The sequence below is a fragment of the Limanda limanda genome, chromosome 13, assembly GCF_963576545.1.
Source record: "Limanda limanda chromosome 13, fLimLim1.1, whole genome shotgun sequence".
In the NCBI taxonomy this organism is placed as follows: domain Eukaryota; kingdom Metazoa; phylum Chordata; class Actinopteri; order Pleuronectiformes; family Pleuronectidae; genus Limanda; species Limanda limanda.
The window spans coordinates 4,444,653-4,455,920 of record NC_083648.1 but is presented as its reverse complement, the minus strand read 5'-3'; the positions used below and the strand labels follow the sequence as shown (position 1 = coordinate 4,455,920).

The 11,268-nt window shown below is 43.7% G+C and overlaps 1 protein-coding gene across 1 annotated transcript; it reads left to right on the top strand.

The window, feature by feature from the left end:
* The first annotated feature begins 1,129 nt into the window (after positions 1-1,129).
* kcnj9 (potassium inwardly rectifying channel subfamily J member 9) lies at positions 1,130-10,952 on the top strand. Its single transcript, XM_061084736.1, has 7 exons — positions 1,130-1,421; positions 2,814-3,027; positions 5,094-5,295; positions 6,547-6,739; positions 7,180-7,377; positions 9,004-9,134; positions 10,686-10,952. The coding sequence occupies exons 1-7, from the start codon at positions 1,130-1,132 to the stop codon at positions 10,950-10,952; spliced, it is 1,497 nt and encodes a 498-aa protein (XP_060940719.1).
* The last annotated feature ends 316 nt before the right edge of the window (positions 10,953-11,268 follow it).

The following is an 11,268-nucleotide window of genomic DNA, read 5'->3' as shown; positions in this document are numbered from 1 at the left end:
CTCAGCTGCCTTGATATTTAATCCACGGACCTGGAGCTTATTGGCTGCTGTGCTGGCCCCTGATGGAGGCTATTTGTGATCCATCCATCAGTGCGTCATCTTGATTGTCCCCATCAGTGTCCTCTCCCACAACCATCCCGGGCTACAGAGCACCACGACTCCATTTTACTGAGCAAACATTGCACACAGCCTGTCTCTCTGCCCACATGCAGCACATATTCAACCCAGCTCCTCAGACTTGTGTGGGACTTATGTAAGAAACCTCAGCAGGCCTGTAGTGTAAATCCACTACATTCAGTATAGCAGTTAGAGCACTTACACAACACAACACACACACACATGCATGGACCAAACACACACACACACACACACACACACCTACCCCAAGGCCTCTAATGAAACCATGCAAAGCAGTGAACGTGGCTGTAATGTGCATATGGTCCACAGGGGCTGCAGGGTTCGGCTTCCGTTCAAGAGATTAATCACAGATCTATAAATAGTTAGAAAACTAGGAAAGATGACATTTCTGAGTTTCTTTTTTCATGATGTTGTCAGTTTGCTTTTTTAATAGGGGGGACAGGCAAAGACAGGAAGTCAAATCTGCTCAGGTAATGTATATGAGGAGGAATTAAAGGGGCTGAAAATCTCCTTAAGTATGGTTCTGTTTCTTTTTCAAAACACAGGGAAATGTAAGATTCCCGTGACCCTTCGGCTAATAATGGATTTCTGCATGTTTTTAAAAAATCTTTGTCAGACGTCATATTTAGTTTCAAAGAACAGTGACTTTCTTTTTCAAAATCATGTAGTTTCAACCTAAATATGAAGATACAGCAATAAGAGAACCATAGAAAATCATCCAGGACTCAGTTGTTGATTTAGATCCAGAATCTCCCGAAGTGTTTTGTGTTTCTTTTTAAAACGTGTGCGTCAGAGAATTTTGTGTGACGGTAAACCAGTTTCATGAGTGTGTTCTGTTCTGTCCTTGTGTTCTTCTCTATTCCAGGTTTCATTCAAACAAACAAATGCTCCGATCAATAGCCACTGGACTGAGACTGCCGTAGGGGAGGATAAACAAAAACACACCGACACACTTGATACACACTCACACACACACACACACACACACACCATGGCGCTGGAGAACTCTGTCTTCGCCTCCCGCCCGGAATCCCTCTCTCTCCCGGTGGAGGAGAAGGGGGAAGGGGAGGAGGTGGAGGTGGCCACCGAGGCCTCCGCGGAGGTCTTCAACCTGTCGGAGGAGCTGGGCCACGTCGTCACCACGGAGACGCCGCTGTATCCTCCCGTCCTGGCCAGGGTCCACAGGTCGTTCCAGGCCAAGCTAGCCGAGCGGGAGGCCAAAGCCAACGAGCCCAGGAAGAAGACGCAGGGGGCGGAGAAGGAGAGGGGGCGATTCGGGTGGGGTGAGTGACTCCGAGTGGGACCTCCTGTCCTGGGTGATGAACAGGGAAGCTATTAAATGACGATGAAGGTTGCACGTGCATCGTTATTGGTGTGTCTGACTCCTCTAGAGACCGGGAGGTATTGATGGACGCTGCAGTGAGAAGAGACCTTTTCTTTCTCTTCTCCATCAGTCGTGAATCTCCTGAACCTGACTCAGGCTGCGCTGTTTCCCTCTTCAAGGATTTCACCGGCCGTGCACATTTTCTTTATCATTTGTCCACTCCAGTTTCTCTCCTCTTTTTCAAACATCTTTCTAGAGGGGTAAACAAATCAATAAAACTAAAGACAAAGGGAAACGTAGGATTTCTCAGAGTTGTTTTTGCGTCTGTTTCCCCGAAACAACAACGAAATTCCTCTTCTGTGAAACCTCTTTGGCAAACATTAGGTTTTAGTGTCGCTGTCTCAAAGACCAGGAAAATAACGAAGATGCTTTTTGGGGATCATTCAGTTTGAATCATAATAATTTGAAACCTTTCATAGAACCGACACGGACACTTAGGGCTGAACCACCTCCTTTGTCCATGTTAGTGACAAAACACCAGATTGTTTTTTGTTTATTTCTAGGTGCAGCTACAGTAAAAAAACAAAGACTCCTAAAAGAAAGTAAATCGTGGCGAATTCCCTCCGGGTCGAACAATAACTAAAGTCCAAGGTTGTAGATTTTCTCCGTGTGTTTGAGGATGTTGTCCTGTCTCACTTCATCTCCTCTCTTTTCCTCACCTGTCTTTTTTAGTTTCTTCGATCCCTTCTTCTTCTTCTTCTTCCTCTTCTTCTTCTTCTTCTTCTTCTTCTTCTTCTTCTTCTTCTTCTTCTTCTTCTTCTTCTTCTTCTTCTTCTTCTTCTTCTTCTTCTTCTTCTTCTTCTTCTTCTTCTTCTTCCTCTTCTTCTTCTTCTTCTTCCTCTTCTTCTTCTTCTTCTTCCTCTTCTTCTTCTTCTTCCTCCGATCCCCTCTGCGTCTCTCTAAGTTGTCTTTTCCCCTGGCACTTCTCCTGTGTTTATCCTCCCGTCTCTCTGTGTGTCTTCATTCAACTCACATCCTCTCACAGCCGTCGGAGTCGCGGCTTCAAAGAGCAAAACTTTGCAGAAGTGTGGATTGTGCGGCCTTGTGTGTGTGTTTTTGAAGTTTTGCGCGGGTGGGGGGGGTTTCAAAGGCTTCTCTGAAACCTCGGGTAATGAAACTGAGACAGATGAAGATTTGTCTTCGACCTTGTCTCCAGAATAAAAGCACCAAAGCTCAAGCTGCAGGTGTTTCCCACAAGAGCAAGACATCATTCATATGCCTCCTCCTGGCATGTTCCTGTATTTCTAACTCAATCTACCCCCCCACCCACACCCACCTGTCCTCTCACCAGGTCGGACTAAGCGCAAGAGGCAACGCTACGTGGAGAAGAACGGCCGATGCAACGTATCGCACGGGAACATGCGGGAGACTTACCGCTACCTGACGGACATCTTCACCACGCTGGTGGACCTGAACTGGCGCTGCTCGCTCTTCGTCTTCGTCATGGCCTACGCCGTCACATGGCTCTTCTTCGGGGCCATCTGGTACCTCATCGCCTACTGCAGGTGAGAGTCATGTTCACAGGATAGAAGGGTGTTTACTTGGATTTGTTTGGGTCTTGAACCATGTACGACCATGTTGATTCTTACCTCTGCTAATGAAGTTGTGTTTTCATGGCTGTTTGTGCGTCTTTTAGCAGGATTACACAAAAACTACAGATATGATATTATTGAAACTTTGTGGAAGGATGGATTATGAGCCAAGGATGAAACCAGGATCTCTCTAAACCATTCCATTAAGGGGGCGGATCCAGAAATTCTTTTGGGCTTTTTTTTTAACATAGCACGTTTTTTATAGGGGGTTAGGGTTAGTTTGTGAATTTCCCTAACCCTTACCTTTTTTGTGGGAAAGAAATCATACATACAAATACCTGCTTTACACTAAGGTTAGCCGGTATCGTAGGTTAGTTATAAGTGGGTGTACCCCTCTCTAGGGCTGGGCGATATGGGAAAAAATGTTTTCACGATATGTTTTTCCATATTGATCGATCTCGATTCTTATCACGATATGTAGTTTTTGATCAGTTTCCTGAAGCCGTCCCTCTCCACTGTGCTCAGGGGCATCATATCTGTAGCTAAGCAATAAGTAATAGCGCTCGTTATATTTTTCCCCCGCTTCGATTGTTTTCATATGGGGCAATGGCTGCAAAACACGACTGGATGGACTGTTGTTTTGCTAACATAGCATCGCTAACGTTAGCGATGCTAACGGGAGACGTAGTGGTCTTGCCTGTCTCTTTGTTTGGTGTCGTGCAAACTTGAGCCCGCAGAGTCAAACTCTCTGAGTAATCACTGGGATGGTGCCGTCTCAGGTGATTGAAAAGGTTTGTGGTGTTTCCCGTCCTGGCTGGTACCGACCACCGGCATATTTTGCAGACCGGCTTCGTCTGCTCCTCGTCCTTTTAGCCGTATCCAAACCACGTCCACACAACTGACGTCGCGTTACGCTTTTTTTCGACAATGTCTTCGGTTTCGGGTGATGTAGGGATGTCGCTCTCACATTCGGCATTATTTTCGCTGTCCCCGACTTCAGTTTCACTAATTTTTTCTCCTTTTTCCAACTTCGTTCTCTCTTGTTCTCTCTCTCGCAACTGCAGCAGCTCTCACGATGGGAAGGGGGCGTGTCGTGTCCTAACTGCAGACGGCAGCCGGCAGACTCCGACACTGTTGTTGCGCTTACTTTTGCCACGTGAGATCGAATACATGTCACGAGGAGATAATCCAAATCGATCAAAATTTTATCGCGATCCCGAATCGGGATCGAAAAATCGCCCAGCCCTACCCCTCTCCTCTTGCTAGTAGAGGAGTTTGCCTTCTCACCTTTGTTCCTCAACTCAGACGGGAGATGATGCTGCTCAAGACGTTTCTGCAACGAAGGAAAACGCCCCATGTGTTAGCCAGACAGGCAGATGACAAAGCAGTATTAATATCACGCTGTATTTTACCACTACGTGCTACCTCCCCACTCGATGATGTGTCTGCTGGATCTTCACTCTAATTAGCTAACGTATTCGTCTCGTAAAATCCTGACCTTTTTATATCAATTACAAGCCACCGTAAGTGGTGCCAGAGAGCTGTCGCTGCTGCAGCATTTTCCTTGGTCACCAACACGGGTCAATAAAAGTTATAGATTATATAAAATACTTAACACCACTTTCAGTAATTAGCCCTCGCTGTCCGCATGAAGCCGTGTTAAACGCGAACATTAGTTCTGCAGACGCTAAGTGGAACAGGACTTAACAACCAACAGATAAAGTCCAGATATTGCATGTGATGATATATAATGGAAACTGTAGAGTTATACTGCATCGAGAAGAAGTGACAGCTTAAAAGTAACGTTAACCATCATCTTGAAAAGTGATGAATCGGAGTAAAGCTTGTTCATTACAAGAATTAGCTGAAAGCAGACGATAAATATAGATGGAGAGATGAGTCATCTGTAAACTTCTCCACCTTCACTCTAAAAATATAAATCTTCTCACTCTTTGTATCCCACTTAACACCCACTCTGTCGCCCTCCCCCCTCCCTCCTCCTTCCCCTTTCTCTCACGTTCTCCCTTTTCTTCCCAAAGGGGCGATCTGGACCATCTGGAGGACGAGAGTTGGACGCCGTGCGTCAACAATGTCAACGGCTTCATCTCGGCCTTCCTCTTCTCCATCGAGACGGAGACCACCATCGGCTACGGCCACCGGGTCATCACTGACCAGTGTCCGGTGGGCACCATGCTGCTGCTGCTGCAAGCCATACTGGGATCCATGGTCAACGCCTTCATGGTGAGCACCGGGGCTGGTAGAAAACTGAGGGATGGAGAAATCTATTTTAGATTAAACACTGCTGTTCGGTGGAGGTGAAAAAGACGATACAGTACTTTGATAAATGTTTAACAGACAAAGAGGATCAGTATGTTTTTTATTGTGAAAATACAATATGGCTGTTAGCTTCCTGCATAAGTCTTAAGCATTTAACTTCTGAATCAAATGCTTTATTATTCTGTTAGCCTTAGTATTGGTCAGGCTAGAGACCAGCTTGCAATGGGATCACACCAGCTGTGATGTTTTCTGACCACTTAGTACTCAGAAGTTATTAATACACCTGCTATAGTACTCAAAACCACCTGATCACATGATGGCTCCTGCTCCAGTTTGTCTCTTGGACCAGATTTTGCAATGATAACAGTCGGTTGTATTTACTTAAACCTGCTAAATAACCAACAAATAATAAATGATGGTCAAAAAAATGTCAAATGCAAAACGTCAAACCTGCATCAGGAGCTCAGCCTTGTACGAAAAAATAAAAAATACATAAAAAATTTGTTTTGAGATTCTCGGTCGGTTACGTCTCAGTTTAGATACTGAGTCTTTCTCCCGTCAGTTCAGCTTAATCTAATAAAAAACTGAATATACACACGTTTTCTTTATCGAGCAGAGAGAGAGAGGGATAGAGAGAGAGGGACTCTCAGAGAGAGAGAGAGAGAGAGAGAGAGAGAGGGAATGCATGAATGCCACGCAGGCAAAATGACACTAATTCTGTGCAGATGAAAAAGAAAAAATGCTAATGCAGCCGGACTTTCCGCAGCATGTAAGCACTCTTTCTGATGAGGACGAATCCGCACATTGACGTCCAAGCAGAATCATGTTTATGCATGTACAGTACTGTACTGTATGTGAGCTGGAAACATGTCGTATTAGCACCTCATGCATACTGTGTGTGGGCTGTTCTACCATGCATGTTCAAAACATGACGAAGAGTACGAGGGGAATTCAAGTGCTAGTTTTTAAAACGCTGGAAACCAGAAATAGATATTTTTAGCTCAGTCGTCCCGGTGATTATGTCCCAGCTGTTTGTTTATCTTTAGTTCAGGTCCATTCGGTTCTTCAGCTGATGTTTTAATCATGAATTCTGAAAAAACAAGAGACGTCATTCATTTTTCATAAATCCTCTGCTTCTCCAGTTAGTGTGAATGTCTCTTGAGTTCTCAGCAGAGCCTCAGTCTCATATTGCCCCCCCCTCCATCCTCTTCCCAGGTGGGCTGCATGTTCGTGAAGATCTCGCAGCCCAACAAACGGGCCGAGACGCTGGTGTTCTCCAAGCACGCCGTCATCTCTCTGAGGGACGACAAGCTCTGTCTGATGTTCCGGGTCGGAGACCTGCGCAGCTCCCACATCGTCGGAGCCAACATGAGGGCCAAGCTCATCAAGTCCAAGCAGACGCAGGAAGGTGAGACATCTGGGATTCTCACAGGGCCGAAGCTCACAATATAATCAACTGTCGAAATGTCCTATGAAGTGGAGGGCTTCTCGGAGTTTCCTGGTGGCCATGACAACGGTTTGGAACAGCTCAGGACCTCCACACTCCAGTTGTCCCAGCACCAGACGCCTGTGACCACGGGTCAAATGGTTGTGGATGACCGTGGTCTTGGCCGCAAGGAAACTCTAGAGAAGAGAAGCCTCCACTTCAAATAACACACAAAGTCAAAAAAGTCTTCGCTCATAGCTACACAACCTAGATAATTTGCATTTTAATGACGATATACGATATCGTCTTTTATCTACATCCAATGATGACGTGTTTTAAGTGATTGTTGTCCAAAAACATTTTGAATGAAGGAAATCTCTTCCTCCTTCCCTTTCCTCGCCTCCTTTCCTTGTGCCCTTCAGGTGAGTTCATCCCTCTGGACCAGACGGACATCAGCGTGGGCTTCGAGACCGGCGACGACCGCCTCTTCCTCGTCTCGCCGCTGGTCATCTCCCACGAGATCGACACAAATTCGCCTTTCTGGGACATGTCCCAGTCCCAGCTGGGGAAGGAGGACTTTGAGATCGTGGTCATCCTGGAGGGGATGGTGGAGGCCACTGGTGAGGACCGGGTTTTACATTGTTGTTAAGGGATGAGAACACAAAACATTTGTTTACCCTCTCTGGTAAATAATTGTCCTCAGTGATTCATGCTAACACAAGTTATTATCATTTTAAAAACTGAGATAAAGAAGAACCTAAATGTGGTTTTCTAAATGTGATTCATTTAAAAAAACAGTTCATACATATGTGGTGGATTTGTGCTAAAATAATCATTAAATGCAACATTCAGAAAGACACAGAAGGAATTCATTTCCACGTTTGCTTAAGAAATGAAAACGTAAACGATAAAAACAACTATAAATAAATTACTTCAGTTACTCACTGAAGAAAATTAATGTTGAGCTCACGATAATTACATTTCAAAATGTATGATGCTACAGGCTACAAAAATAATACAATCAACAATCATTTTATTATGTGTGGGATTTATATCTTTTTTTGTATTGAATTTCATAGAAAATAATAATATAATATATAAAGCATTCTATTGTAGGATATGTAAAACCCTGCAATTTCATTTAACTGTGAAGTTACAACGGCCTCTCTATTTCTGAATGCATGTTTTACTGCAACATGTAGGAATGAGCATTAGGGAATTAATCTTGCAGAGATTGTAGTAATACCATCACAGATTTTTTTGTGGGTGCAGCCATTTAAAACTGTCCATTAGAAAAATGAGATTCCTCTTTTAGGATGTCCGAGTTTGCAGCTGCAGTTGTTTCAGAGCGTCTCATCTGCTTGAGAGCATCAGGATGTTTTTATCGAGGGGGAAATAAACGTAAAAATATCAATGCCTCTGCAACGGGAACAGAAAGTGGCCTCTGATTCAGTCTGTACTTACGAATCCTTTCATTTTCAGTACTAATGTTCACTTTGACTCAACGATGACAAGTTATAATTTGGTGGTCAAAGGTCAAAGTCCTGATGACCTAACAAAACCTTGGTCTGGTTAAAGCTACATCTCAGAAACTTCTTCAGGGAATTTCTTCAAATTTGGTGGAAATGTTCACTTGGACTTCAACAGTTTTCTTGGTTTCTCAGAGAATTATGTGCATCTTTTAATTGAGTTTTAATTGGACTACACACAATCAATGTGCATTTAAAACAGAGCATATTGTGCATCATGCATATTAGTCAACATCTTCTGATAGTAGGCAAAGGATCCTCACAGATGCAATGGGAAGTTCACAATCCTCTAAATGAGATTTAGCTGAAACCTTCTTCTTCTACCTTCCCTCTCATATTCCCTTGTGTCACATTCATCCTGAGAGGATGATTCACTCACCTGCTCCTCATGTTTGGCAAGAAGTCAGTTAATCAGAGCTCATCATGATGCGTCTCCACGAGGTAAAGGTGGCCGCTTCGCCGACTCGGCATATTGATTCCTTCAGTGCGGTGGAGAGTTCCAAAGAAAAGGCTGACGGCCATAACTCTGCTGCAGGGAATATTCATTTAAAGACAGATCGTCAATGAAACTGTGACTGAAAACCTTGACCAGACATCAAAGTCCACACAGACAATCCCACTTATATCACTTCTTGGTTCCCTTGTGTGTGTGTGTGTGTGTGTGTGTGTGTGTGTGTGTGTGTGTGTGTGTGTGTGTGTGTGTGTGTGTTTGTGCAGGGATGACGTGCCAGGCGAGGAGCTCCTACCTGGCGGAGGAGGTGCAGTGGGGTCACAGGTTCAGCCCCATGATGTCTCTGGCAGAGGGATTCTTCGATGTCGACTACGGAGCGTTTCATCACACGTTTGAGGTAAAGTGGGATAAAGGTCGACTCCAAGCCAATCACAGGGTTGTTGGATTTTGCAACTCGGGTGATCCGTCCAATACGGAATAAGAATCAATTTTAAATTTTTGGTGGAATGAGCTCCCAATCGACATCCGGACATCAGAAAGTTTACACATCTTCCGCCGCAAACTAAAAACACACCTCTTCCGACTATACCTTGAATAAAAAAATTAAAAAAAATAAAAAAAAACACTAACAATTTTTTAAACTAACAATTTAGTAGCACTTAAAGGGACTCTTACCTTTGTTGCATTTTCACACTTTTTCTGGATAAGGTTAAATTGGTATTAATAAGGTAATGAAACTCTAAAATGCAAGACAGACCCACCAGGAGTTAAAACAAACAATTATTTCACTCTCGTAATATTTAGTGAAAACTTCAACCAATAAAATTCTTCGGACCGAAGGACCTTATTGGCCGACAGACCTGTCTGTTTGCTGCATGGAAACAGACAGGAAGCCCGTCTGCTTCTTGTGGCGCATTCGGCCCGCGTCATCAAGGCGTGTCCTCAACTAGAGGGTTTGTTTTGATTCCACGGCAGACAGTAGCGAGTAGCGACCGTATCGACCGTAGCGACTGACGATGGCAGACCAAAGTGGTCCACGGCGTACTGAAGCAGCCGCTCCCAGGGGGAAAAACAAAAGTTTAAAACACCGCGGATGGGAATGAGGGGGTGGGGCATTGGAGGAAGGCGGGATGATTTGAATGTGCTGTAATTCTCAAATGCAACAAAGGTAAGAGTCCCTTTAAATGGCACTTAATTATAGCATTTTGTAGTTTTGCTTTATTTTTGAAGAACTTGTACTTTCTTGATTCTTGTTGTTCTTGGTTTGTACCCTCGGGGTTGAATGCAGTTATTGTAAGTCGCTTTGGATAAAAACATCAGCTAAATGAAATGTAATGTAATTTTCAAGATTCAAGATTCAAGATTTTTATTATCAAATGCACAACAATAACATTAAGCAGTCGCTGGCAATGAAATGCTTGAGTCAGAGGCTCTCTTCTAGCAACGCTCAAGTAAAAAATAAAAATAAAATAGAAATAGTATAAAATAGAATAAAATATGTTGAATTGTAAAAAAATAGAATATCAAAAAATTTAAAATAGAAAATAAAATGTATATATCTAAAAACTATATATATACAGCTCAAGCTCAAGAAAATAGAGCAACAATAGTTCAATTGTGTGACAATAGTTCAATTGTGAGAACAGAGCAAATATCCAAAGGTGCTGGTTTGGAGTAGTTATTGCATTGTTTAAAAGTCGAATATTTAATATATAATACTAATAAATCTATATTTTCAGACTTATTTGAATTTTCTATAGTTTTTCCACCTTATAAAGCAACAGTTGAGTTTGTGTATGAAGAATTTAATTGTTTTCATGAACTTTGTTTGAAAGGAAACTGCTTTTAGACAGCTGTCATGTTGTCGTCTTTACACACGGTCACTTTCAACATCTAAAATTATGTTTTTGTGATTTTGCCGACTCCGATGTTTCCCCTCCCCCCCAAGGTGAACACGCCCTCCTGCTCAGCGCAAGAGATCTCATTGGCCACGGCCCGACTCGACGCCCATCTGTACTGGTCCATCTCCAGCAGGCTGGATGAGGAGCCCACGCTGACCAACGAGGCGGCCAAGCAGCCGGACAGCGGCTCGGCCAGCAGCAGGGGGGGGGAGCCCACCTTCATTGTCGGGGAGATGACGGACATTCAGGAGCAATCAGGACTGGGCGAGCTGAACGGCAGCGTCGCCACCGACCAATCGGAATCAGAGGCCTAGAACAGAGAATGTTTACAAAGACCTTCAGTATATCGCCACCACAGTTAGTGTTCGCAGGTCTTTTATTTTGAAGGCAAAACCAGGAGTTTAGACTCAGTTCTGCAGTATACGCCATATCTTACGTCACCACATATGATTTTATTTCTCGATACTTTCGTCTTTTATTTCTATGTTGATCTTTGTTACAAGTGTACTGTACGTGTGCTCTTTTCAATTTGTTGTGTTAGCTAAAATCACCCTTGCCTATATAATACATTTAAACGACAATACTCTGCTTCAGGTGGGGTCAACAGTAGTAAATCCAGAGGACCATAAT